The sequence below is a fragment of the Chaetodon auriga genome, chromosome 10, assembly GCF_051107435.1.
Source record: "Chaetodon auriga isolate fChaAug3 chromosome 10, fChaAug3.hap1, whole genome shotgun sequence".
Lineage (NCBI taxonomy): Eukaryota > Metazoa > Chordata > Actinopteri > Chaetodontiformes > Chaetodontidae > Chaetodon > Chaetodon auriga.
In genome coordinates, this window is record NC_135083.1 from 16,339,404 (window position 1) to 16,365,717 (window position 26,314).

The window sequence follows — 26,314 nt, forward strand, 5'->3', positions numbered from 1 at the left end:
TGATGTGTGAAGAGACATGGAGGGAAAATCAGGGTCAACTGTCAGGGCACACTGACGCCGAGGGGAAGCAAACTCAAGCAGAAAGCCTGAGCTCTGATTTCCCCGAGTGCAACACACACACACACACACACACACACACACACACACACACACACACACACACACACACACACACACACAGCTAAGCTATAAGGTAGCAGGAGGATGGAGTAGGAGGAGGAAGTGGGAGCAGAGCATTCAGAGAATGCAGTGATGGGTACAGTTACATGTCTTCTAGCATTTTCCAGGCCAGCTTAGTGACAGTTGATCAAGGAGGAATTACTGACGGCCCAAGGCACAAAATATATTTCTGGAATTAGAAGGCGTTTGATCTGTCTTATCAGATGGGCTCCGCTGCCTGCTTTCATTGGCCACACATTCACTGCGGCATCGGCGGCGGATGACACAAACACACTGTAAGTGGAGGAGTGCATCTGCTCACAAGCAGGATAACTGTGGAGCTTCTCGAGACTTTTCTCTTCCCTTTAATGCTGAATAAAACAGAAGTGATGACATTCAGCAGATGGATGATGTGGTTTCTGTGCAGTAAGCATCAAGTTACCCACTGCTTCAAGTCTTACAGCGCTGTAAGACCAACGATGAAGCACGTTAGTTGTGTCCCTGCTTGACAAACTTCAGATCACCTTAAAGTAGCTCCTGTATGTATGTGCTAATTTACTAAAATCTATCCTTATATACAGTCGTCATCTGGATAGTCTGGCTTGATGTAATAAATAAAAACAGACAAACAAAAAAAACATTTGACCAACCACAAAGCAGCAGAGAGGTTCAAGAGAATGTGGAGCTAAAAGCAGCACAGTGATGAGCACACAGGAGAGAGAGAAGACAATTACATGAAAAAAGAAGTAAAAATACAGAAGACATATAGAAGCAATGTAGAAAAGAGCAAAAAGCAGATAAAATAAAAGCCAATTTACAACATGGCCGTCTCATACAGGCAGAGTGGGGTCATTGGGGAGGAGATGCAGGAGGTGCTGGTGGAGGAGGCCAGATGAAAAGAAATATGAAACAGAGAGGAATCGCGATGGGAGCAGAGGGGAGGATGCTCTTTGAAGAGTGGAGAGACGGTAAATTGGCACCGTGAAATACAGGACAAAAAAACTGGGTGAGAGGAGAGGAAGATGAAGGAGTACAAAAAATGAGGCGATGGAAACTTTTGGAATGAAAGGATGAAGGAGTGTGTGGGGCAAGATGAGAGCAAAAAGATGTGCACACAATTTAACATAGAAATACGGAGGATAATGAGATTTTTTAAAAAAGGATGCAAATGCTGTGCAGAAAACTTGCAATATTAACAATGCATCCTCGTGACATGGCAAAAGTATGTGGACGCCCTTGTCCATATAATTGTGTATTTGTGGGGTTGTGTTTTTTATGGTTTTGGCTATAGACTCCTTATGTTCAGGTATGAGAAGTATCAATACTACAGCGTCTAATGGTATTTTCTACAATGGTGTAATAATAAATGTAATGTAAATAATGAAATGTATTTTTTAATCTGTTTGTTGTGGAAGACCTTCACTGGCCTCCTCACAGCCTTGACCTCAGCGTCACCCAACACCTTTTAGATGAACTAGAACACTTAGTGTGCACCAGCATCAGTACCTGAATCCACTGAGCTGAGTCAAATCCCTGCAGTCATGTTTCAGTTACTGTGGAAAGCCTTCATTGAGGCAGCAGCAGCAGCATAATAAGGTCACATATGGGTGAATAATTTGTGTCTCTATGGATTTTTACCATGTAGTACACACAATACCTCAGTAATAAACTGTGTGGAAGGAAAAGTAAAATTATGGAGCAAACAATTTCAGGACCCAAGAACTGCCTCACTTCAGCTCTTTGAGAACTGATAATGATAAAACATTCATCATGAAGTTATCACTGTCTCCTCATATGCAGACAGATAACAGCAAAGAAAGGAGATATCTAGAGTAGAGGAGCGTAGGACGGAAGAGTGGAGGCAGACAGACCAGAAAACAAGAAAAGCACAAAACTGGGTGGAGAGCATGGATTGAGAGAGAACTACACTGGTACAAAAAAAAAAAAAAAAAAAAAAACAGATGAAGAAAGGAAGATGATAGGATTAAAAGGTGAAAAGAGAGGAGATTGAAGCAGCCTGTGAAATAAGATTACAGATATGAGATGACTGTAAGTAAGAAGAAAGCCAGAGGGGAGGAAAAAAGCAACAAGAGAACAATGAAAATGGAAAGGCGAAAAATAAATAAGAAGAGACGATGGAAAAAAGGGAAAACAACATACATGAGAAGAGAAAATCGATGCATACAGAGAAAAAACATCTGTGAACAAGGAGCATTATAGCAGATGTTATACAGTCCGTTATTATACCCAATCTAGTACATGAGGGAAATGGTCAACACGATCAACATTTCTAAAAGCATAAAAATCCCCGAAGGAAAGATAAAAGATGGCAATATTGTGAAGTAGTGATGATTTTTGACCTGCTGCTAAGTTAGCACTGTGAAAGGGTCCCTTCTTCACAAGGAGTCCTATGACATTTGAACACTTGTGTACATGCACTGCAAATTGCCTACATATGTATTTTAACTTGAATACAGGACTTTTAATGGAGTCCTTTTACTTCAATATCCATTTTTAAACTTAGTCAAAAAAATGCTGTATTAATCCCTGTCTACTTTTAACACATTGTTGTCTCCAGAGGGAGATGAGCACAGACTACCTCAGCTTAAATGAGGCTGACATGTGAAATCAGTGCAGGTGGATCCTGTGAGATGCTGACTGTCACGGTGCTGTCTGAAAAAACTCCACACTGCTTGCACATCTGTGTGGGCTGCAGCACAACCTGTCGGTCCGTCATCATCCGTCAGCACTGTCAGCACAGGCAGTAATTAATGTGCCATCATATTGGTGCAACATACTGGGTATAATTTTCATATGAGTCCAATCATACAAGCAAGATATTATAAGCAATCAGTGCTTAATCGCCTCAGCAATACCACAAATGACTTTACTTTTATTTATCATGTCACCTCACAGATGTAGCTTTGATGGATTAAGAAAGGCTTATGGCTTATGAAGCATACCAGTTAGCAAAAGAAATATATTAGTGTTGAATAAATTAACCAGCAGGGTTCTCCATGTGCTTAGATATGCAAGTATAAAGTTGCAGTACATTTACTCAAGTACAGTTCTGAGGTTTTAGAGGGATTTATTCAACTTTCTGCATCACAACATTTATTTGATAACTGAAGTTACTTGTTTGTGCAGATTTTACATACAAACTATATGATCAGACTCTAATTTGATGCATTGTTGTAGACTGAACTCCCCAGTAGTATAAAGCAGTTACATTGGCTCTACTTGATCCAAGTACTGCATTAAAATACATCTGGCATATTGAGACATCAATAATGAGAATTATTAGTATTACGAGTATACTGTATATGATGACTGTCACAGCTTGTGCAAGCAGGATAACAGGGGGAAAGACCCAAATGCAGATTTCTGAGGAAGAGCTGGTGCAGTTCAACAACAACATACAAAAGACTTACATTATAGTGAGACATGCAAGGGTCATAACCAGAGGAGTCCAACATGGGAGAAGAAATCCAGAAGAACCAGGCATGAAATCAAAATCTGACATGCAGGCTAAAAGACAAACACAGCAGTCAGGCAGACAGTTACACAGAAAGGACAAAAACCATGAGGCTTATGAATAGTGACGTTACAATCTGGCAAGGAGCAAAGGAAGTAGACCAGTACAGTCAAGTGAGTGGCTGATGATGGAACGAGCTGCAGGTGGGCAGAGAAGTCCAGGCAGCTGCAGAACAGATGAGGGAAGTGAGAACAGGTGAGAGGTTGGGAAAGGCTGTCTGGTCACTGGGAAAGGAGAGAAAGTCTGAGGGCATCTGGTGGATAAGAGGAGAACAGCACCGAAGGGTCCGAGAAGACACAAATGTGGCTGGAGAGGAGGAACAGGGACACAGACTGTGACAGTAACACCAGCATGGGGGCTAATTTCACTGTCATCACAGAAACATTACTTATTATGCAGTAATTTCTTTATACTTTTATCTTATACCTCTGATACAGTTTCTTGCTTTCCCCTTTTCGAATTGAAATCATTCCTCATAAAACAGCAGACTGGGTAATATAAAAACATGGTGGGAAACATGGCATGCTGGGAAAGCGATCTCTTTTAGATGATTCAGATGATCATATCACACTCCCAACAGATGAAACAAAGGACTTTTTGCTTTTGCAGAGACATTCCTTTGCTATATGTAAGAAAAAACAACTCCTTGCTTTAAATGGAGATGCTATTCATGTCTCACATTAAAATATAATTCAGCTAATAGGTAAAAAATCAGCACAGTGGAGAGAAATGCTACAGTTATTTCTTCCCAATGAAAATACATTTTCATAATTTCCTTTATCTATGTGACTTAAGTCACATGCAATGATTCGCAAGAATCCCCAGTGAGAAAGAAATCCGCTTTGAAAAACCTCATTACTCCCTCTTGTTTTTTAACCAGTTGTTTTAGTTCATAATATCTGCTTGAGAACAATAACTGGAGAGTCCGAGATGCATGATTTGCAGTTTGTTCTTTTCATTACTTCCTTGATACAAACATGAGTGTAAACTATTGCACTCAGACAACCCTAACAGGTTTAACAGACGTGTAAATGCATTTCGAAGTGGGAGCGAGGATGCAACCCAGTCTCTACCGGTGTGGATTTCAGTGCTGGGACACACACGGTGCCTGTATAAACAAATAAGAACTTATATATCATTTTTCCATTGGCTATGATTTGGCCCATTACTACGCCTTTAAAAACCCCCATGATCCCTCGCGGCTGTGGACTTTTAAATTCAAATCAGCTTCTTACAAACAATAGAGACGATCTTTGTAAGAGGAAGCAGTTGCTTGTATTTCATAAGGTGAACATTACACTGTGAAATTATTCCTAACCTTTGCTAAACCACGACTGTAGACTCGCGTAATCTGTCTGCCTTCTTATGTCTAGTCTCCAGCGTGTCACATCCGGGCATTCGGAAGGCTTGCACTCTGAGCTACACGCGGAGGATTTCGTTCCTCATTTCGCGCTCAGGGGAAAGTCCCCGGACTCGTGGCAGAAAGTGCTCTGGGTGATTCCAGTTTCGGCGCGCGCTTCACCACTTGCAAGCTAAGACGTTCATTGAGCAGAGCTTGGTGGTCGCGTGCCGGATTTGTCAGCGTACTAGTAATGCAAGTAAGCGCTTACGAACGCTAAAACAGAACGGGGCTCATTCTCGGAATGCACATTTTGCATTTCCCTTTACTCAGTAATATCCACACCGTAGTTATGGACACATCAAGTGCCAGTGATACACTGTGAGCCTGAAGGGTCTGTAGGAGTACAGTATTTTGAGTCTCTGAATCTGATGGGTCACAGAATTCACGGCTGTGGCTCTGGACACATGGTGTGCTTGGTTATTTAAAAAAAGCTTCCAAACAAACTCAATTTATCAGAGCTGGAAATGAGAAGTGTGTGTGTGTGTGTGTGTGTGTGTACATTCTACACGCCCTCTTCAGCATTACCTGTATTCCTCCGCAACATTTGACAGAAACAAGTTCCGCATGTGAAACACGTTTATGTCTCCATCTAGTGGTCAAAAGTGTGACGTGCCACCCATGAACGTCCAGCCAAGTGCCGGACAGAAATTCAAGCAAATCAACCTGACAAAATAGGCTATAATTTGCACATCAAATGTGAGAATTCTCCATAATTCATGTCACACGTACTTCCCATTTTAATTATGAAGTGTTACATTTTTTTTTAAAAATCATTTTCGGGAAAACAGTAGTTGTTGTTGGATATATCAAGTACCTGCGATGCTGTAGCTTCTGAAAACTGATTACTTCGGACTGCCCAAAATTCACAGCAAAATAATTTCTATAAATGATCACATCATGGTGTATGTTTATGCACCCACAACAGGCTACAGTGCCCTTATGGCTGTGGAGCAGGACGAGCACAGTGGTGCTGTGTAGACCTTGTGGGACAATTTCACAATTTCACATTAGTCAGTGTGGTGGAAATAAAATTGTGGGAAAGCAGCAGGCGATACAGAAATATCACGTGTCTCATCATTATTATCATTATGCATTGCCTGCACCAAAAATGGCAAGTGGGTCTCCATTTTCTCTGTGGTGTCACCGTTCTGCCTGACAGGACAACAAAGACACTTGTTTTTCCATGTTGACGCCACTAGAGGGAGCACTAGATTTACAACATCCCTCCTAATACTCTCTGACATGAACGCACACGCAGACACACGCTGACATACTGTATGCTACTGGATTAGGAAGCACACAAAAAGATTACAGCGTCACATGGCGGCCCCTCCAAATGGTGCCTACCACTAACCCCCCCCCCCTCCCCCAGATATCCCATCATTCATTTGGAGTGGGTGTAGGCTCAGGCAGCAGCAGCATCACAAAGGTTCAGCTCCTCCCTGCTGTATCCTGGAGGAACAGAGGGAGGGAGGGAGACACACAGAGAGGATCAGGGTCAGTCTGAGTGACGAAGGCAGCGTGTGTGCATGTGTGTGAGAGAGGACAAATCAGGGAGGGTTTTAGAGTGAGACAGAGCTGAGGGGGGGGTGGGTTGCGCGAGTGTGAGAGAGGTAGAGAGGAAATCCAGGCAGGAGGAGGAAGGGGACATAAAGGGAGGAAGGAAAAGGGGGGCAGGAGGAAAAAGACAAGACAAGGGGACCCAGATTAAGAGGGAAGATGGCTGAGCCAGAGCTGAAATCACGGAGCAGCCGGGAGAGCGTTGCCAAGGCGGCGAGCCAGGAGAAGATGGAGGGTAGGTACAGTGCATGCTCACACTCCTGTGGCTCCACATGGTGCACGGCTGCATTATTCCACCATGTGCTCTGATGCAACATTGCCTCATGTGAGAGTACACTCAGATTGATGGAGCTATGGAGATGTGTTGTGATGTATTGGGTGTCTGTGATGATGACAGGTGACCGAGGTGACAGGTGAGGAAATCTTAACCGGCCCTTTCTAGGATGTATCAAAACAATTACCTCATTCGGTGTGTGTCACAACAACTGTGCGAGAGATATATTGGGGAGTTAAGATGTCATTCTTTAGAAACAGGTTTTTAAAATTACCCCGATGAGCCTGTTTAACCTGTTTGACAGCAGACCGTACCGCCATTCCACTGCTTGTATCCTCACGCAGAGACTGACTTTGGGAAAGAAATGCCTGTTTTGTGCTTGTTCTCACATGTGTGCACTCATATAAGTTTGGTACTACATCCTGTCAAATGCACCAGCGGCTCAAATGTCTCAGCCAAGAAATCTTCCAAGACAACTTGATGAATCTCTTTTTTTGTGAACACTAGCAAACTTAAAGGTCATACCTGAAATGTGAAACCGCCTTGTCTCATCTCCTGGCCTGCTGTCCTCTCTCCTCCAGCAGCTGAATCCGACCCAGACCAAGATGGTCTGATCGTTGGGCAGCCAGCGTCTCCATCCACCCCCATGGTCCCCGCTCCCACTGCTACAAGCCCCACCAACGGCTCGCCTAACAAAGGGGACAAGATCGTACTCAAACGCAGCATCACCCTCCTCAATGGTGTGGGAATGATCATAGGCACCATCATAGGCTCTGGCATTTTCGTCACCCCGACAGGCGTGGTCAAAGAGACCGGCTCAGCTGGCCTCTCCCTGATCGTCTGGTCTACCTGTGGAGTGATCTCCACCATGGGTGCCCTGTGCTACGCCGAACTTGGCACAACCATCACCAAGTCGGGGGGAGACTACACTTACATCCTGGAGATATATGGCGAACTGGCGGCCTTTCTGAAGCTGTGGGTAGAGATGCTCATCATCCGGCCGTCGTCGCAGTACGTGGTGTCGCTGGTGTTTGCCACCTACCTGCTGAAACCTCTTTACCCAAACTGCGCCGTGCCAGACAGTGCTGCCAAGCTCATTGCCTGCCTGTGTCTTAGTGAGTAAGGGTTGCTTTGGGGGTTACCTTGCAAAGACTGTAGAAAGTTATTCTCTCTCTCTACAGAAGACAAAGAAATAAAATCCACAGGTGATTATTCCCTTCATTCCTGACTCTACTCTTTCTTACCTCCTGTAGCCTCCCTGACGTTTGTAAACTGTATCAGTGTGAAAGCAGCCACCAAGGTCCAGGACATGTTCACAGCCTCCAAACTGCTGGCCCTGGTCACCATCATCCTCTTTGGCTTCATCCAGATTTCCACAGGTGAGTCCCACTGACTCATAGAGCAACATACGGAGCCACAAAGCCACTAAAAACTCCAGATTGGCTTTATTTTTCTTGAGTACATTGTGTGTCACAGTTGGGTTGTTTCAAGGATCTATAACATTCTGTGTCCCCAGGTCTCATACACAACACAAATAAACCAAAAGCAGCGATAATAACACAATGATTAACCTCATCTCTCAATTGCATGGCTACCAGCTGGGTTTGTGTTAGTGCCAATGTTAGTGCCAACGTCTTGATCACAGCATAGTGCTTTGAGTTTAATGGACATGCTTGACAAGTTAGACAGGTACTGTCTAACCAAACCAAACCACTAACCAAAGTCTCCTGTGAAACTACATTGTTAGACCTGCAGAATGTGTGGAAAGATAAAATCTACTGAAATGAGCACTAAAACTACACTGTGTGACGTTCAGTTTTTTAATGGCAGTCTTTGCTGCCTATGATAAGTGTGTATTTCCCAGCATGCAGCTGTGTACAGTGTCTTAAACTGTTGCTTATTTCAGTAATGATGCGTAAAGTGTAATAAAACAAATGCTCCCACTGTTTGTAGGTTTTATCAAAGTATAGTCCGATCCTTTATTGTCCCGTCCTTCTGTGTGTCAGCACCAATGAACTGGCAGGTTTTTTTCTTTTGTCTCTAATGATCAACAAATTGTTGACTAGCACTAATGAGTCCAACCAAGCAGACTGCCCTCCTTTCAGTTTGTTAGCACAGTTGCTGAGTCTGAACACAAGGCTTGTCTGTCTGCAGCCATGTGATTGAGTCTGAGCAAGTGTGCAGCCATGTGCATGTGTGTCCGTGTGGGTGTATGAACACTGTTTGGCATGGTTCGTTTCATACGTGACTCATAAGTATGAAGCTAAGAGAACATTGTAGAACTGATCTCGTGCAAGAGAAGCAGTGGAAATTTGAGGAGCACTGATTACTGACGCAATGCATCCTTAAACATGGAGGCAACCACATCCTGCATGATTCATACGTGCATGAATAACAAGAGATGTACACGCTTTCCAAGACTGAATCCAGTCTGTCATTCAAAATCAAACAACGCGGGAACACAGTGTGGCCATCATCTGCTCCATGCTACATCTGCCCCCCCCCCCCCCCATTTTTTTTTTCAAGGCCACACCCACCGCCATTGTGCTCCACGCTGTGTTACCATGGAAACTAAGCTAAACGAAGCTTGCCGGCTGTTGTCACACTGTGGTCTTTCAGAGCGTGGAGAGACAAGGACAGAGTGAGAAAATACTGTGTGCGTAATAGGCCTCATGGAAAGCAGAGTCATTACCATCTGAATGCCACAGGTAGAGGAGAGAGTCAAGCAGAACCAAGGCTTCACCCATACACACACACACACACACACACACCCACACACACACACCCACGGACTCACCATACACTAACCATAACCACAACATGCCTAACTCTAACGTTACACTAACCCAAACCTTAACCCAAGTCTTCACCCTGAAATTCAATCTGTTTACATCATGGGCACCTATGTGAGTAAAACATGTACAAACACACACACACACACACACACACACACACACACACACACACACATACACTGGATTTATTAGCTGCCGTGGATAAACTAGTGGATTGCGGTTTACTTATCAAAAGATGTTTCTGCTCATGTTTAAATGTCAGCTGGGCCGGACCTGATTGTGTTTAAACACATCAAAGCACATGATCAAACATAGAAGTGCTCAGACGGAGTCCCGACTGGCTGGAAAATGTCAAAGCCTGTCAAATGGCAGGCAGCAGCAGACTGGACTTCAGGCAAGACATATAAAAGTGGCAGCAGCCCTGAATTAAATCCATGAAATGTCTCTGAAACCTCACGATTACCTCATGAACTAAAGCCATTAATGTAGAGAGAGGGATGTTTCTCTTTCAGGTCAGATTCCTTAAACTTCTTCTTCTTTCTGTGTGTGTGTGTGTGTGTGTGTGTGTGTGTGCGTGTGTGTGCGCACAGGCGATGTGCCGTACCTGACACCAGAAAAGGCATTTGAAGGCAGCAAACTGGGAGTGGGCAACATTGTCTTGGCTCTGTACAGTGGTCTCTTTGCTTTCGGAGGCTGGTGAGGCTTTTGTGATCTATTCTGAAATGATTACACACCAGAAATAGAAATGGTTTATTCATAGACTGTTTGCTGCTTTTTTTTAATATTATACAGTAATTTCAGTTTTTGTCTAATAGCTAAAATAGCACTGTGCTGTGTATTTTCCTCTAGGAATTACCTGAATTACGTAACAGAGGAGATGATCAACCCAGAGAGGTGAGTTCAGTGTGGTGACAGCTGTTTTCAGCGTTGTACAGTCAGACGACAGCGTGACTACCTTCATCCATGACTGAGCTTGTTACCATCAACTGATTACATGGAGATACAGAGTGACGTGGACCTCTTACAATTTAATGCAATGTAGTACAACTGCAGCGTCAAAAACTGCTGTAGAGTTGAATCAACAGCTCTCTGACCGCTTTGACTGAAGCGTACTGACTTGTGTTGCATTGGGCTGGATTACATTAGATATTTAACTGCTCCAGTTGTTTTGTCCACCCTTTGTACGATACCTGAAATCTTAAGGTGTTCAGAGAAGCATGTGATGCTTATGCTTTTATAATCTAGCATGGCTGATGACTGCATGCTGCTCATCAAATACCACTGAGTAAAACTGAACACAAATCCAATCACTGGTCTCACAGAAACAGTTGATATGAAGTATGTTAGGGGTTCTTTCCTCAAATGACCTTTGACCTTTCCCCCCACCACAGGAACCTGCCCTTGTCCATCATCATATCCATGCCTATAGTGACGGTGGTGTATGTCCTGACCAACCTGGCCTACTTCACCACCATCTCTCCTCAGGCCATGGTGGAGTCCGAGGCGGTTGCTGTGGTGAGCATCATGCTTCTGTGGTAAAGTTATAGCACAGCGAGGGCGAGCAGAGTGCAGCTCTCAGCTGTCGGTTGTAGGTACGTTGTGTGTTCCCAAAATGTGAGCTGTCTTCATCCATGTTGTGCTGTCTGGCAGAGTTTTGGGGAGTACCATCTTGGTGTGATGTCCTGGATGATTCCTGTCTTTGTGGGACTGTCCTGCTTTGGAGCCGTCAACGGATCGCTGTTCACCTCAGCACGGTGTGTGTCTGCACATAGAGAACAAACTTTTCACATTTTGCTGCTGTAATATAAGAGTTTACAGTTTATACAACAGAGAGGAAAAGGCCCTTCCAGTAGGTCATCATGGGGCCTTATTTAGGAAAAAATATGTACGGTAGTTAATGACGAGAGACGCATGTTTGATCCTGAAATATGCCATGAATCACACATATGATATCTGTCAGTTTAAAAGATAATTTTGCAAATCAAGAAAGTCACAGTTTGTATATACTATGTATGTAATTAGAAAGACTGCAAGCTCAAAGTTGCCTAAGTTACATTGTACCTTGTAGAGTTGTGCATGTGGCCCAGGAGATGGACAGGGACTTTGCGTCTTTTTAAGTTTTGGGTGGGATATACGGTTCAGGAATGCTTGTTTGGTCTATTTTTTACAAAAGTTTTACAAAAATGTATGTAAATGTAATATTTCTTTGAAGATGAAATTGCAGTTGGATGTTGGATTTTACAAGGCAAACAGCCACAAGTATTTCATCAGAAAATACTCACCACTGAGCCTTCCCTCTTCCAGGTTGTTCTATGCTGGAGCTCGAGAGGGTCAGCTCCCCGCTGCTCTGGGATTGGTCCACACAGACCTCTTCACACCGGTGCCGTCCCTCATCTTCACAGTAAGACGCTGCTGCACTGATGTGACTCTTACTTTCCTGTCTTATAAATGATCACCATTAGAAACCCTTGGTGTCAAAACAACCAACCCCATTAGGGTATTAAACATAAAGGTGCATTGAGTCAGGTGTGACCTTTATTGACGTCGATCTGTAGGCAAAGGACAGCAACAGGTCCCACGAGTCTCTGACAAGTTTGCTACAAGAGAACAGGCCATGAATGTGTTCTGATAGTAGAGTTATGTTTATTTTGTGAAATGTATTTTTCACGTCGTGTTTATTTTGAGGTGAAGCTTCTAAAACTTGTTCCAACTCTCTGAATGTTCACATTAGCATTTAGCAAAGCACAAAACACCCTTAAAACATGCTTCCATATAATATAAGGTGCACTACATGTGTGTTTACATGCTGCGTATCTAAGACTAATACAGTGTCGTCTTCCTTCTCCCTCGCGTCAGTGTTTGCTGTCCATGATGTACGCCATCTCTCAGGACATCTTCTCTGTCATCAATCTCTTCAGTTTCTTCACCTGGCTGTGTGTTGGCATGGCCATTGCTGGCATGCTCTGGCTGCGTTTTACCAAGCCCGAGCTCAGAAGGCCCATTAAGGTAGAGTACACCGGAGAGTCATCTGCGAAGAGTCTTCCTTACAGGATTTGAAAGGTGTTTGATGTGTGACCTTTGTTCTACCTGAACCTCAGCCAGCTTCTTTGTCTGCCCAAAACATCAACACAGCCTCTGGTTTCATAGAGAATCCACTATCTTTTATTTTATTTATTATTTTTTTTAATGAAAGCACCATTGTATCACCGCTCTTGTTATTAGTTGGAAGTGGAACCACGCTGTGTTTTCGGGAAAAGACGGAGTGGCTCTTTGTTTCTGTTTCATCATGGGAACGTTAGTCTTTCATCTTTCCTTTGAGCCCGAGTGCTCTCAGCCCATTTGTTTTATAAAATGAGCCTCTAACAAGTAAACCATTCATGAAACAGGACAGCTTGGCTATTTCCTAGATCTAAATTGAGAACCTCTGACTGGGCAACAATGTGTTTTGCTTCATTAGCTTGTGAGGCTCAGCTGAGACACTGAATTTCCAAAATACCGTACGTACCTGTCGTGATTTACAGTGCAAGTACTGTTCCTCAGTGTTTCACAGTAATAAAATATGCCTTTTAAATGTATTAAATCTAAAATTATTATTTAAAATGTACTAAATGGCCAGATAACGATATAATCTCAATATTGTAATAACAGCTGGTTGTTAGGATCTGACGGTTATAGGCAAGGAAATAAATGTGGAAGTGGAGTAAAAAGATTATTTTTTTAAATAGAATTGCTTAAGTACCTCAAAACTGTACAAAAGTACGGCGCCTGAGTAAATGTGCTTAGCTACTTTGCGGCACTGGTTTTAACTGGTAATGTGATGATACACGCGAGTAACTGCTGTGTTTTCTGTCTGCAGTGTCCTCTGATCATCCCTGTGACTTTTGTTGTGAGCTGCGTCTTCATGATCGCTGTGTCCTTCTGGGCAGCTCCGTTTGAGTCCCTGGTAGGCAGCAGCATTATTCTCACAGGCATCCCGGCGTACCTACTGGGCTACAAGTGGAAGAAACCCCATGTGGTCAAGAAGATGCTGGGTGAGTGAGACATTTTTGTTTCTTTACAGTGTCTTTCTCTATTTGTTCAGGCAAGGTTGGAGGAGCATTCATTACAGTTTGTTATGAGGTTCATGTGAGAATATCTGCTGGAGTGTGTTTATATAGGCGGCTTGAACCAAGGTGTCGATCCGATGTTTAATAAAAGTCTGACATCATTTGACCTGTAGCAACCCAGTGAAAGAAAACAAACACGGCTAATGCGATGAGTTGTTTCTCCTCAGAAATCTTCACCATGTTCTGTCAGAAGATCTTCATGTCTGTTCCTGAGGAGAGGGAGCAACATGAGGCGGCTGAGTAATGCTGGACAGGCTGAACAACATGAAGTCAATATTTCTGTCTCAACATTCTTGATGTTGCTTTCTTGATGTTTACATTCGTTCATTTGTGATTTGGCTGCAGCAGTTTATTTGAAACCTTTATCTAACCAGGCAGGTAGCTGTCGAGCTGTGGTATTGGCGGCCTGGCAATCTCGGTAAAGGAGGGTTTACATGGACATACGCTCTTTTCTGCAACGTGTGAAGGCACATGTTATGAACACTACACAATATTTCAAATCTGAAGAAAGTCTTTTCTTAGTCATGACATTTAGATTTTCCACTGCTTTATTTCTATTTGACATGCATACCTCCTTTAATGCCAGAACATGCTTGTATGTTGCATGTTAGTTAGTTAATGGAGAGTCATGTGATTAATTGCATACTGCAAACACATCATCCGAAGCTGCATATACAATATATCCTCTAGTGGCCTAAAACATAAATGTTTATGGCTCACCTAAAGTGTACAAATGAGTATCCTAGAAGGACAGGAAAAAAGTTTTTTTTTTTTACTTTCTTTACATTTGAATAAACTCTAACAACCAAACTAGGCATAGTTTAGTATGGTTTACAGTTTTCTGGAATAGCTAACGACCCGTGAGTCAAACTCACTGCTGCACTTAGTGATGTGTCGACTAATCTGAGGTAAACCAATCACTGACAGTGTACAGTCTATACATAAGGTCAGGGATGGAGGAGGAGATCGTTAACTAGCATAACACTGGTGACATTATACTCATATGCTACTAATATTTATGTTAATTAACAGCTGGTTTTAATATTAGTATTTGTTTCTGTTTTCATTTCAAAAATGAATCCACAGCACTGTCTTGAAGCACAAACGAAAGCGAGATGAAGCAGTATATGTAATGTTTCCTTAAGATGTGTTGCTGTGAATCAGGTGTTCCTTCTGTCATTTTCTTCTCACATCAAACCGTCAGCGCTCCGTGTGTGTGATGATATATTGATGAAATGGCAGTGGATACCAGCACCTGTTTGTGAGGCATTGTTATAAGAAACTGAAATCCTGTATAAATGTCATTCTGGTTGTATTTAGTAAACTCATTGTAGTGTTAGTGTTTTGTATTGCGTGTATCTATAATCTGTGGCAGACATGTCATTGCTGATATTCCAGATGTTTTATTATCTTATTGTCACAATAAGACCAGAATGAATGTTGCAAAATTAGGGACATCAGCTTTGCTCTTTTTTTTTTTTTTCAATAAGAAATGTACCTTAAACTGAATATATGAGGTTTTCCCAAAGTTACAGCAAGCACCAGTCTGCTCGGTCTAAGAGCCCAGAAGAAGAAAGTCTCTGAGGGAGCTGAAGGACGGGGAAGTTGAGTGGTGTCTGGATTTTGCAGAGACTAGACAGTCCTCTTAAATATCAAACGCTGGCTGATGGACTGTCAGCCTCGACTGACGGTGCTGACGGTTCAGGTTTTGCAGGACACTGGAATCAAATGGAAATACATGCACTGAAATAATGCATATTGGTTGAAGACAAAACAGAAAAACAAGTGCTGCTCTTCCAACATAAATAGAGTCAAAGCCTTCTGAATTTCTCACATTGGCAGAGAGCAGCGCGACGGAAAGGCTGATACAAAATGACCTCCAACATGTTTATTCATCGAAACATCTTTTTTTGCGACACAAGATGAAATGCGCTCTTTCTCTCTGAGAGGCACGGGCGCTCGTAAAAACATCATGTTGATGGAAATTGAACCGTGCAGTCACAACACATTGGACAGCGATCAATCAAAGTGTAAAAATACCACCATGGAAAAGAATTTACATGCAAAGGGAGAGAGAAGCATCTTTGACTAACAGCCCAATATCCTCTAAACCCTTTAATGTTTCCACCGGATCTGAAGAAAAAAGAAATTCTGAATGTTTGATACAACTTTTTGAACATAATGTACCTTTTCCACTCGTGATTTATATAGTTGCAAGCACAACAAACAGTGCAATGCTTGAAGGAAGAATTCTGTATGTGCACTAAATAAATCTAAATTGAGGGCACAAACGCACACAGTACATCACTGAGTGTGACTATTAAGACAAATGGTCTCTGCTGACTCCATCATATATTTTATGTTTTGCACAACATACTGTTTTACTGTATGGGGAGTATTACTGTATGTGTGAGTTGACAGTACCTCTCATGGCAGTTGCCTAATGAAATGTTATGGAGAAAAAAAAAACTCCAATAGTGTATTTTTAATCTTAAAAAGCAAAGTACCTCTGTCAGTTATTGTAACTGTTGTATGTCAGTGACCATGGCAGGTACATGTAACAATAAAAATATTTTTGTTCACACTTTGGTCGTGTGTGTTATGTAAAGCTGACAAAGTGTTCCTCAGAGGGTTAAAATCAGATTCCTCACTGCTGTGTGCTAATATACTTGCATCAGTTAACAAAAGAGCAGCCCTCAGCCTCTCTGCAGATAACACGTTCAAAGAGAGCAAGCAATCCCAAAACACAAGATAGCTTCTAGCCAAATGAGGAGGTTTCACAAGCATGATTTTCTCCAAATGTCGTCCGGCGGCGTTATCGTCTCAGCCATCAAGTGTTTGGTTAGTGATCTGTATGAAATGCTCTGTCGTTTCTTGTTTGCCTCGTATTGTTTGCTGGCTGTCAGACAACGATGCTGCTGATGTCTGAGCCGTCAGGAGAGTTCATATCCGTCTGAGGAGGAAATGAGAGGGTCTGATGGCTGCTGATGAAAGCAGTGTCAGAGCTGCTGGAGACAATATTAGTGATGGGAGATTGGACAAGCAAGGAGCCAATATTGCACAAATGACGTCCAGAGAAACCTTCTGCAAAGAGGGTGGGGTGTGGGGGGGCATCAGACAGGGACTTGATCAGCTCATTTAATTTGTGGTATAATAAATCAGCACATACAGTGAAGTAAAGACCAGCCCCGGTGGAGTCAGTGGACTGCAGGACGTATTAAACATACATAAAAGAACAGATCTGAAAGGTCGCTTCACAAAGCAGGAATTAGATAACAGTAAAACGTTGTTGTTTTCGTTTACCTTTCAGTTTCCTGGCAAGCTTTCTCCTTTGTGAGATAACCCCCGGGCAAAACTACATCTGCACAGAATTTCAATTATATATAAATTGCCGGGATGAGATTGATTGAATTTCACAACAAAACACATCATCAACATCAATCTTTACACATAATTCTGTTGTTTGTGTTGAGCCTGTTGAGATGTTTTTTTCTTCATCCAAGACAAATTGTGCCAGCAGGGTGATATAAATCCACTTGCCCCCTGAGCATTGTCACTTGTTTCAAGAATGGCATTGAAATAAAGCCAGCCAAAAGAAATTCACTAAAAAGTCAAGACCAACATTTTAACATCTTACCCCAATACTAGATTTTCATTTTTGTATTGTTGTAGTGACTTAAAATGAGGAAAAACATCGTTAGAATCAGGAAATTCTTCTGTTTTCTCCTTAAATATCTGTTATTTTATATTTCTGAAACAATACAGATGTTGGATTCAGTTTACAAGCAGACTTAGCACCAACACTGCATGTCACCAGCAGATGGCGATAGAGGAACATCAATGGGAGACGGTAAAACAGCAGAGAGGCCCCGTCCAATGTGCTATTTGCTGCTGGTCAGCAGCCAGAACAGCGTTTCTATATAAAACATCCTTTAAAGCTATGTGCAGTGTAACATCTTTTACTTTTGCTCTTTTGTTGGAATTTAAAGGATACTCTGCTCTCATCTGCTCACAAATGTGACATCTCGAGTGCTCATTTTTACTCAACTCTTTAATTTATTTTTAAGGTTACTTTTGCTGAGAGCGATGCCCTCGTTCATAGCTGGAGGCTGTGCAGTAAAACACAGTCGTGGGATAACGGCCTTGCTGAAGGGCACCTCCATGGGGGTAATGATGCTGAGGCCGGGGCCTTTGATGGCCTTTATGTGTAAAACATATTAGCGTTACTTTTCACCAACACTTGAAATGAAGTCATTGAATTATAATGAACTGATTCCTCTTTGGGAAGAAGAATTGAAAAAGAACAGTCTGAGTTTTATGAATCAGCTCTAGGGGGCACTACGTCATCATCATCATCATGGAGAGAGAGAGAGAGAGAGAGCGAGCGAGCGAGGAGGGGAGGGATGATAGATTCCATTTCTATTCTGCCTTTAATCCAACTGTGAAATTCATAAGTAAAAGGCATTCGTTTTTCTTCTCAGGTAGCTCTCTGAAAGACAGCGTACTGCTACATCAACTCCAAGTTTCATCATCACACCTTCACCAAGAAACCTGACCAGCAGGCAGAGACATGTTGCTGGATATACTATATTGATCACATCAGGAAAAAAAAAAAAAAAACCTGTGAAGAGGTTAAAGTTCATTAAGCGAAAGTGCGCCGTGAAGCCTAAACTTCTCACCTAATGAGCCGTGTGACAGCAGCCACATGAACTTTTCTCCAGCATCAAAGATAATTCTGCTAATTAACCTCAGACACATGCAAGGGAATGCAAAGTTATGCTTATAGGCTACTGCGGCGGGTTCTACTCATCTAATTGCTAATGAATGTAAAGCACAGCAAACCCAATGATGAAGAAAAAGTAGATAAGAGCACGTCCGTTTCTCCACTTTAAACATTTTATTACAGACAAAAGAAAACAAAAGAAGTATCTGTGACACAAAATGAATCTAATGCTGGCGCACTGGTGTTGCACCAACGGCAATTTCTGAAAAAATATTTTTTATTCTAATAATCATGGTGTTTGATCAATAATAATAATAATAATAATAATAATAATAATAATAATAATAATAATAATAATGCACCCTGATGAAAATAAGCCAAAATGTTACTTCATATCATTCATAAATAGATGTGAAACCTGCAACCAAATTAAATAGAATGACCATATTGTAAAACATATGATATTCAACAAAACAAAATGGGTTCTCTCATCACTGGCTTTACAAATTAAAGAAGTACATTTGGCAGGTTTATACACAAAATTAAAATATCTACCCCATAACTGTTCCTCCGAAACGCAAATCCTGCTACAGTGAAAAAAATAAAATAAAATAAAACAAAAACAAAATATCTTCAGAATTTTTTTTTCTTCACAAAAAATGATAAAGATGAGTTCAACACAATTCTAAAACACCTAATAAAACTAGTCAAAAACTTTAAAACCCACTGTTATGTTTTTTTTTTCTTTAGTAACATTTCACATTTAGCAACTTTTTTTTTATTCACCTGTACAAGTGGGACTAAGGGGAGGTGGGCAGGGTTACAGGTGGGGGCGGTCCTTACTGACCAAGAGGAGGAGGAGCTAAAAGGAGAGGTATCGACCTTTGACCTCTACAGTTCTGTAACGTCCTGAGGCCATGTGAAGAGAGTGGCGCTCTCTGTCGGGGCTCCGCCGGTTAAGGAGGAAATGGAGCGCTTTACAGTCTTCTTCGCTCTCGCGTGGAGAGAAACAAGACCAGTGAACACAGTTTCAACACAACTTTTAGTGTGTGTATTCCCTCACTGAATCCGCCTGCACGAAAATCACATAACCGAACGAAAAGAATGTTTGAAAAAGAAAGCGAAAGCATGGGATTTCAGCTAAATACACACATAAGAGGGATCCATTTTGGTGATATTTACAATCACTCTGTGTGAAAGAAAGAAAATGAGCGAGTCCTTTATTATGGGCGAGGATGATTTACAAATGTCTCATGTGTTTGTGACTATCTTCATTAAAATTTCGCTTTGCATTCACTCAGTCGGGGTGTTTCAGTCGGTCCTGAAGTACATCCACCCCTGCTGAAGTGACTATATTCTAGTTTCCTGCATTAGCTTTTCTACCCAAGACCCCTACGCTGAGTATGCTCAGAGCGTTTCATCTCCCCGAAGAGGGCAGTCCATGGCAAACACACAGTAATGGAGTGAAGAGGAGAGAAAGCATCGCTAAAAAATTCAAAACAAAATGAGAAGACTTTTTTTTTTTTCTTTTGGTCTTCATTTCCAGTATGTTGGCATGAGCTTGAAGCTCGGTGCCCCAGCAAAAAAGGAAGAGGGGGAAAAAAAAAGAGAGAGAGAGTTCACTGATAAGGAAAAAAAGCAAGAGAAGTGCCTCAGGCTTTGGGCCGATCTAAGTGCTTGGCAAATAGGTGAAGTTACTGTAGCAGTCTTTGGGATTTTCGAAATCCGTCACAAAAAAACCCAAAAAAACAAAATGGTGTAGAAGCTGATACATCGATGACGTAATGTTGGAAAGCTCCCTGGAGTCTGACATTTGGAGGTCTTTCAACTTCAAGTGAGGTAGAGAGGCTTGTCCCGAGCTCCCATCCCACTGCTGAGGAGGAAGAGAGAGCGTTAATGTATGTCTGCACGTGAATACAAGCGTGTTCTCACTGCATGCGTTTCTCTTCATTCTATATTTTCAGCAGGAAATCCTCGTGAGATTACGAAATCTTTTTCAAAGGGACACCTGGCTGAGAAAGCAGACATCAATCAGCGTGACGAAGAAAGACAAAAGTCAGAATTTGCAGATCACTTCGGTGCTTGAAATGTCAGACGCAGAGTCTGTTCTCCAGTTATCTTTACTGACACACTGAAAATAATTCAGCACCCTCCAAAACTGCAAACTACAACGATCTGACACTGAGGGAGCAGGTTTTAAGCACAGACTCAATCTACTTCAAAGAGCATCAAACCTGATTTGACCCAGGCGTGATCCTATTTGACATACACATGAATCAGCCCTAAATGCAGGAGATACTGACTTCCAGCTCCGCCGCCTCTCGGAATAGCAACACCCAGTTTCAGGTGTGAGACTAAACAACATTCCTCTCGTAACCTGCTTGAATAGCTTGATTCAATAAGGCAATGTGTGCTGAGCGAAACACAGGGAAACTTAATTGGATGTCACACTTTTTCCGAGCTTGGTAATAGCATTGTTCTACCGCTGCATTACTCATTTCAATTTCAAGGAGATGCTTTGCTTTAGCAGGGAAATCGCAGTTTATGATTAATACTGTCTGAGTCTCGGAGTGTGAAAGTGAAGTGGTTTAGTGCAACTCATTTGGAAAATGAGGAACTGTCAGACAACGACTTGCTATTCTCAACGATCAAACGTCCCAGATTGGATTTACAGAAGGCATTTTTTATTTTGGATCGTCTATTCGCGGCTAACTCGATGTGATTTCTCCTTGTTTGTCGTGTCCTTGATGAACATTCACCATCGCAACACAACACGCGGACTGATGTGACGAGCTCACCCGCAGTGGTTGGGTCCGCAGTCCCTGTTGCAATACTCGCCGTCCCAGTCAGGGTTCTGGCCGTGCACTGGGTTCGGGGCCCCTGGAGACTGTGAGCCCCCGACACTGTTCTGGTAATCAGCCTGGATGTGGGAGAATCCCTGCAGATCGCAGGAGAGGAGAGGAGGGGAGAAAGGAAAAGCTTTGAGATGGTCTGCCATTAGAGTTCGCTGAGCTATGATACTGTGTGGGGTCAGTTGTTGTCAGTGGTCTTTAGCAGTTGCTCCTGAACTGAGTGTGTGGGAAACAGGAAAAGCACTCTCAATCCAATCTGGTCACTTTGTTAAAAGGGGTCTCAGAATCACACTTCTTACGCCGACACCCTGCTGCACTGAAGACATTATAAAGTCAAAGGGAAAGGAAAAAAAATGTGTGAAAACTGTTTTTCCAGAACGTGTTTTGCTCTTTATTTCTCTGCTAAATGTGTGATTGAGGCCTGTAACGTGATACAATGAGACTGAGTTTGAAAAGAAAAGGAGCAACTGACACAAAAGTTTTAATCATAGCCAAAAAAAAACACAACAGCAAGTGTAATAAATATACATTAACAATTACCAGTAACTAAAAATAATTAGTCATGTGATTACAGGACCGACCTGTTGGCTGAGAGGAGGGGAATGCAGAGGCGCCTGGAGCCCCATTTGGTGTGAGATGATTGGCTGCGACTGCTGCATGCGGATTGGCTGGTTGAGCAGGGAGCTCTGGTGCAGGGAGAGCTGGGCGTGGGGGTGCAGAGGAGGGCTGATCTGGAAGGGAGCTGGGGGAGAGGCACTCATGCTGGGCGGCAGCATCTGGGATTGGCTGAGGGTCGGGGCCAGGGTGTGGCGGGGCGGCCCGGCATAGCTCTGGAGGTCTGACAGGGGGAAGGAGCCCGGCGGGCCCAGGTAGGGTGAGGAGGGCTGGGGGGGCACGCTGTACAGGGGCTGCTTCGGGGGCAGCAGGTGGGAGGGCTGGCTGGTCTGCTGGGCACTTTTTGGTTCAGGGTCATTGTAAGTCTGTGGACGTATAAAGGAGAATTTTAATCACTGAGATCACTCTTTCAATAACAGACATCACAATAACACGTCAATCAACATTCATCAAATCCTGATCACAACACATCTCTGCTCCCACTTTTTAACAGCAGCCTCCATTACACTTCAAACAAAACCTCAGCCCAGACCTCTATCTTAAAGGCAAATTCTGCTATTGGTCAACCTGGGTCTTATTACACAGGCGCTAAGTCAGCCAATTTAAAAAGGAAGTGGATAACTATGCTTTGCTACAACAGCTGCAGGGATTTCCAGGGGACTACTTCTTTTCTTTTCTTTTCTTTTCAAACTTTTAAAGGAATTACACCTATTCCAGACAAGAAGACAAGAAGGTTGTCAGAACAAGCTGTTTCCCCATGTTTCCAGTTTTTATGCTAAGCTAAGCTAACCGCCTCCGGGCTTCATAATTAACAGACAGTAGATAAGTGTATTTCCCGAAATATTTAACTACATTATGTTACATTTATTGTAGGTTTTGTGGAAAGGTTGAACTCCTGCTAGCCAATTCTGTGCAACAGAGGTTGTGAGTCAATGCTATCATGATAAATAGGCATAATTAGCTTTATTTGAGAATAACAAAAAACAAAACAGTGTTTCCGCACTGCCTCCTCAGCACTGTCCAAACTCTCACCAGCTGTTTCACTACAGAGCTGCTTTCCCATCCAGTTGACTCCTAACAGCAAATCTTTCCCAGCATGTTGATGTTCACAGAGTAAGGAGACTGTATATATTTAATTTTCACTCCGTCCTTGGCCCGACAGCTTCCACTAATTATTTTGCAACACTTTCACACACACGCAGACACACAGGCGTATGGATGGGGAAACAGGGTGGAGGCTGAAAAAGGATGCAGTACTTTAAAGGACAAACACCAAACTCCAAACCAAAATCCCCCAAACTTCACCTCTTCTCACTTTGGACAGTATAACTCTGAGCAGGTGCCCACACCCACAAAATACCCCACCTCCACCTCCATCCCCACCCGACCCTCTCCAGGCCCCTATGATGAGCTGTCAGATTGCTCATCTCCAGCCATCAGTGTTGATTAGAAGGTAATGGAGCCCATTTGTATGAATAGAGCTGGGGCCGAGGTAATGATCAATAGACACCTTGACAGATAGATGAGAAAAGTAGAGACACACACACACACACACACACACACACACACACACACACACACACACACTCACACACACTCACACACACACACATATATGCAGGAGGCCAGGCAGAGAAATGAGGCTGTTTGCCTGCAGAACAAATGGAATGACAAAAGGAATCTTCCCCACACTACATTGTGTGTTGTTAATACAAGACGGCACTAAACAATGCAATCCACAGCCCTCCTCCTTGCCTTTCTTCATTCTCCGTGCTACTATGCTGGTGTATGCAAGACGTCGTCATTCGCTGGGCAAAAGGGATGTCACAGACCCGAATTAGCAGGACGGTGTCAGAGGTGGAAACAGCAGGAAATCCTACGATTGCCTGCACTGATTTGGATGTATTTCCTGTTGTAGATGATGAGATGCAGGAAATTGATGATCTAATGCATGACACAGGTGTGTGTTGGTGAAGGATAAATGTAGGGTTTGTATTTTCTGTAGATACGTATAAAAAAGACCTGGGTTTGTAAAGCACACAAGAGAGCAATCACTTTCCATCCTCCATGTCTATTACATGTTATGGCCATATGCTTGTGTGCTCCGACTGGCCCTCCCCCAACTATATCACCATACCAACTACAATCACCAACCCCCAACATCTGCACCCTATGGAAATCAGGTATTGTTCCAAATATGGCCTGCTCTTTTTGCATCAGATGCCCCCACCCACTCCACCTCCACCACCACCACCACCACCTCACTCCAAAGAAGCCCCGCCCAGGCCATTAGCAGGGATTTTCCATCCAATCCATCATCAGTCTTAGCCAGGGCCTGTGTGTCATAAGCGTTACCTTGGAAACCAGACTGGCTCGGTACGCGGCCAAGGCTTTCAGGTACTCTTTCTTAGCCGCCTCGGTTTTCCTCTTGTACCCCTGTGAAGAAAAAAAAAACATGAAAACAAGAGGCTTCGGGTGAGAGGAGAGGTTGACATGCTCATAAATGTGCAGACACACAGGTCTGTCTCTGAATACACTCACACACACGCCTTTTATCTAACACTTTCTTAAACACATCATGCACACACGCACACACACGCACACACAAGTCCTTAATGTTTCCCTTTCCATCAGAGCCAATGGTACAGAACACCTCTATTTCCTCATCACCGCACTAAAACTCCCTCATCTCAATGTGTCTCCCTCGATTGTAGCAGCACATCATTTCTATTCCAATCCACCTAAAGAAATGAACTGGAACTCCTCTCTCTCTCCTTTTAGCTCCACAATAACACTCATATCAGCATACTGACATTAGTGATACACCAGAATGGTTGTTGTCATTTGGCACATTAGGATACGATCCCTGCCTGTGTTTGACTTTTGTTTGAAACTGCCTTCCATGTTGTTTCAGTGATGTATGAGCGTGTGTTGTCACACAGCTAACTGCTGCTGCTGCTGCTGCTGCTGCTGCGTGTTTGAATGAACTTAGCTGGTTTGCATAAAGAATGTGGCTTTGTGAGTGCATAAGGATATGTGTTTTTGCACATAGGTATTTTTTGCAGGTATTGTCCGTGTAGGATGTGGAGTGTCTGAAAATAGGCCTATTAGCTATAAGGGCTATAGGCAAAATCATGTCCATTATGCAAAACAAAAGGAGAGAGAAACATGCTGGGCAGAAGAAAACCAAAGGATTTATACATTGTGCTTTTGATGCAGGGCTGGGCATTGATGATTTTTTGCTCTTGCTCTTGTGACCTCTGGTACTGATATCAAATCTAATCATTTTATTAATACCTAACTCTGAGGGATATAAACATGTTTTCTTGTTTATAAACCAAACTTCTCAAATGCTAAATGTTGAACATATACAGCCATAAAAGAACTTTGCCTGATTTTTGATTTAAGTAAATATTTGATGAAAAATACATTATTATGAATGTAATGATGCCAGCTTTTACCATGTGTCAGTTTTCGATGCCCTGTGCTACGGACACATTTGCTTTCACTCAATCCTCTTTCTGTGTGCCACAGAGCTGATGCTCCACACCAAGAACAAACAGTTTTAGTGCCTTTAAATACACATCATATGCTACGCTGTCTTTACACAGAATCCTTTCTTGAAAATCAAACCTGCCTCATCCCCAGAGAATTGCTAATAGCAAAAGAAACTAACAACTGTGGTTTCTTGGTGTTGAATACCCATGAGGAAAAACATTATGACCTCCTATAACTCTGTCATCATTAGCATTTCCTACCTATTACTGCTGAGCTGGAGATGACATTAAATAGCAACAAAAACAATAGACTGCTCTTCCTGGATAGCCAAGATGTCCTTCAGCTATATCCAAGGACGAGACGATAGTGAAGGGGGGGGGGGATCACTAATTCTGTATTCTAGGCACGATCAAAATAGCAGGCGAGAGATATAAATAAAGAGAGAGGAAATGAGAAGTTCACACATCCCTGCTTGTCAGAGGGCCAATGAAGATGCATGGTGTGGAGGCATCAGCTATGGAGGCTGGAGGGACACAGGAAGTGTGGAGTGTACCTGCGCCTGGAGCTTTGTGGGAGTTTCATTTTGGCAAAGAGGTGATTTTCACTTTCTCAACTATATTTTTGGAAAATCCTCTTTTGGCTTGATGGACACTGCGCTGCTAAGAAAAACTGAGAGGACGCCTTTGCTCTGTGACAGTTGAGAGTTGGTGCGTCACCGTGTGTGTATTCATATCTGATTGTTTGCTTTTGCAGGGCTGCACTAGCACGTGGGTATGAGAGTATTTACACACTGCA

General features: G+C 42.8%; 2 protein-coding genes across 5 annotated transcripts in view; one reads left to right on the forward strand and one right to left on the reverse strand.

Moving 5' to 3' along the window:
- The first annotated feature begins 6,483 nt into the window (after nucleotides 1–6,483).
- Nucleotides 6,484–16,413, forward strand: LOC143326796 (large neutral amino acids transporter small subunit 1-like). Of its 2 annotated transcripts, none has more exons than XM_076740707.1 (11): nucleotides 6,484–6,891; nucleotides 7,512–8,045; nucleotides 8,184–8,309; nucleotides 10,316–10,421; nucleotides 10,575–10,619; nucleotides 11,117–11,240; nucleotides 11,376–11,479; nucleotides 12,030–12,126; nucleotides 12,582–12,731; nucleotides 13,582–13,756; nucleotides 13,999–16,413. In XM_076740707.1, exons 1-11 carry the CDS (start codon nucleotides 6,816–6,818, stop codon nucleotides 14,073–14,075), a joined length of 1,614 nt encoding a protein of 537 aa, XP_076596822.1. In that variant the 5' UTR covers nucleotides 6,484–6,815; the 3' UTR covers nucleotides 14,076–16,413. The 2 variants fall into 2 exon arrangements, with proteins under 2 accessions (XP_076596822.1, XP_076596823.1); XM_076740708.1 differs by having other exon boundaries at nucleotides 6,691–6,891; nucleotides 7,515–8,045.
- Nucleotides 16,414–19,302: 2,889 nt separating this feature from the next.
- LOC143326909 (TOX high mobility group box family member 2-like) overlaps nucleotides 19,303–26,314 on the reverse strand; it is a 76,275-nt gene continuing 69,263 nt past the window's right edge. For 2 of the 3 annotated variants that reach the window (XM_076740948.1, XM_076740950.1), the window contains 4 exons: nucleotides 24,377–24,457; nucleotides 21,988–22,386; nucleotides 21,353–21,492; nucleotides 19,303–20,427 (listed from right to left, as the gene is read on the reverse strand). In XM_076740948.1, the coding sequence (XP_076597063.1) occupies nucleotides 20,385–20,427; nucleotides 21,353–21,492; nucleotides 21,988–22,386; nucleotides 24,377–24,457 (663 nt within the window). In that variant the 3' untranslated portion in view covers nucleotides 19,303–20,384. The remainder of the gene's footprint in view (nucleotides 20,428–21,352; nucleotides 21,493–21,987; nucleotides 22,387–24,376; nucleotides 24,458–26,314) is intronic. The other variant, XM_076740949.1, reaches the window with a different exon arrangement.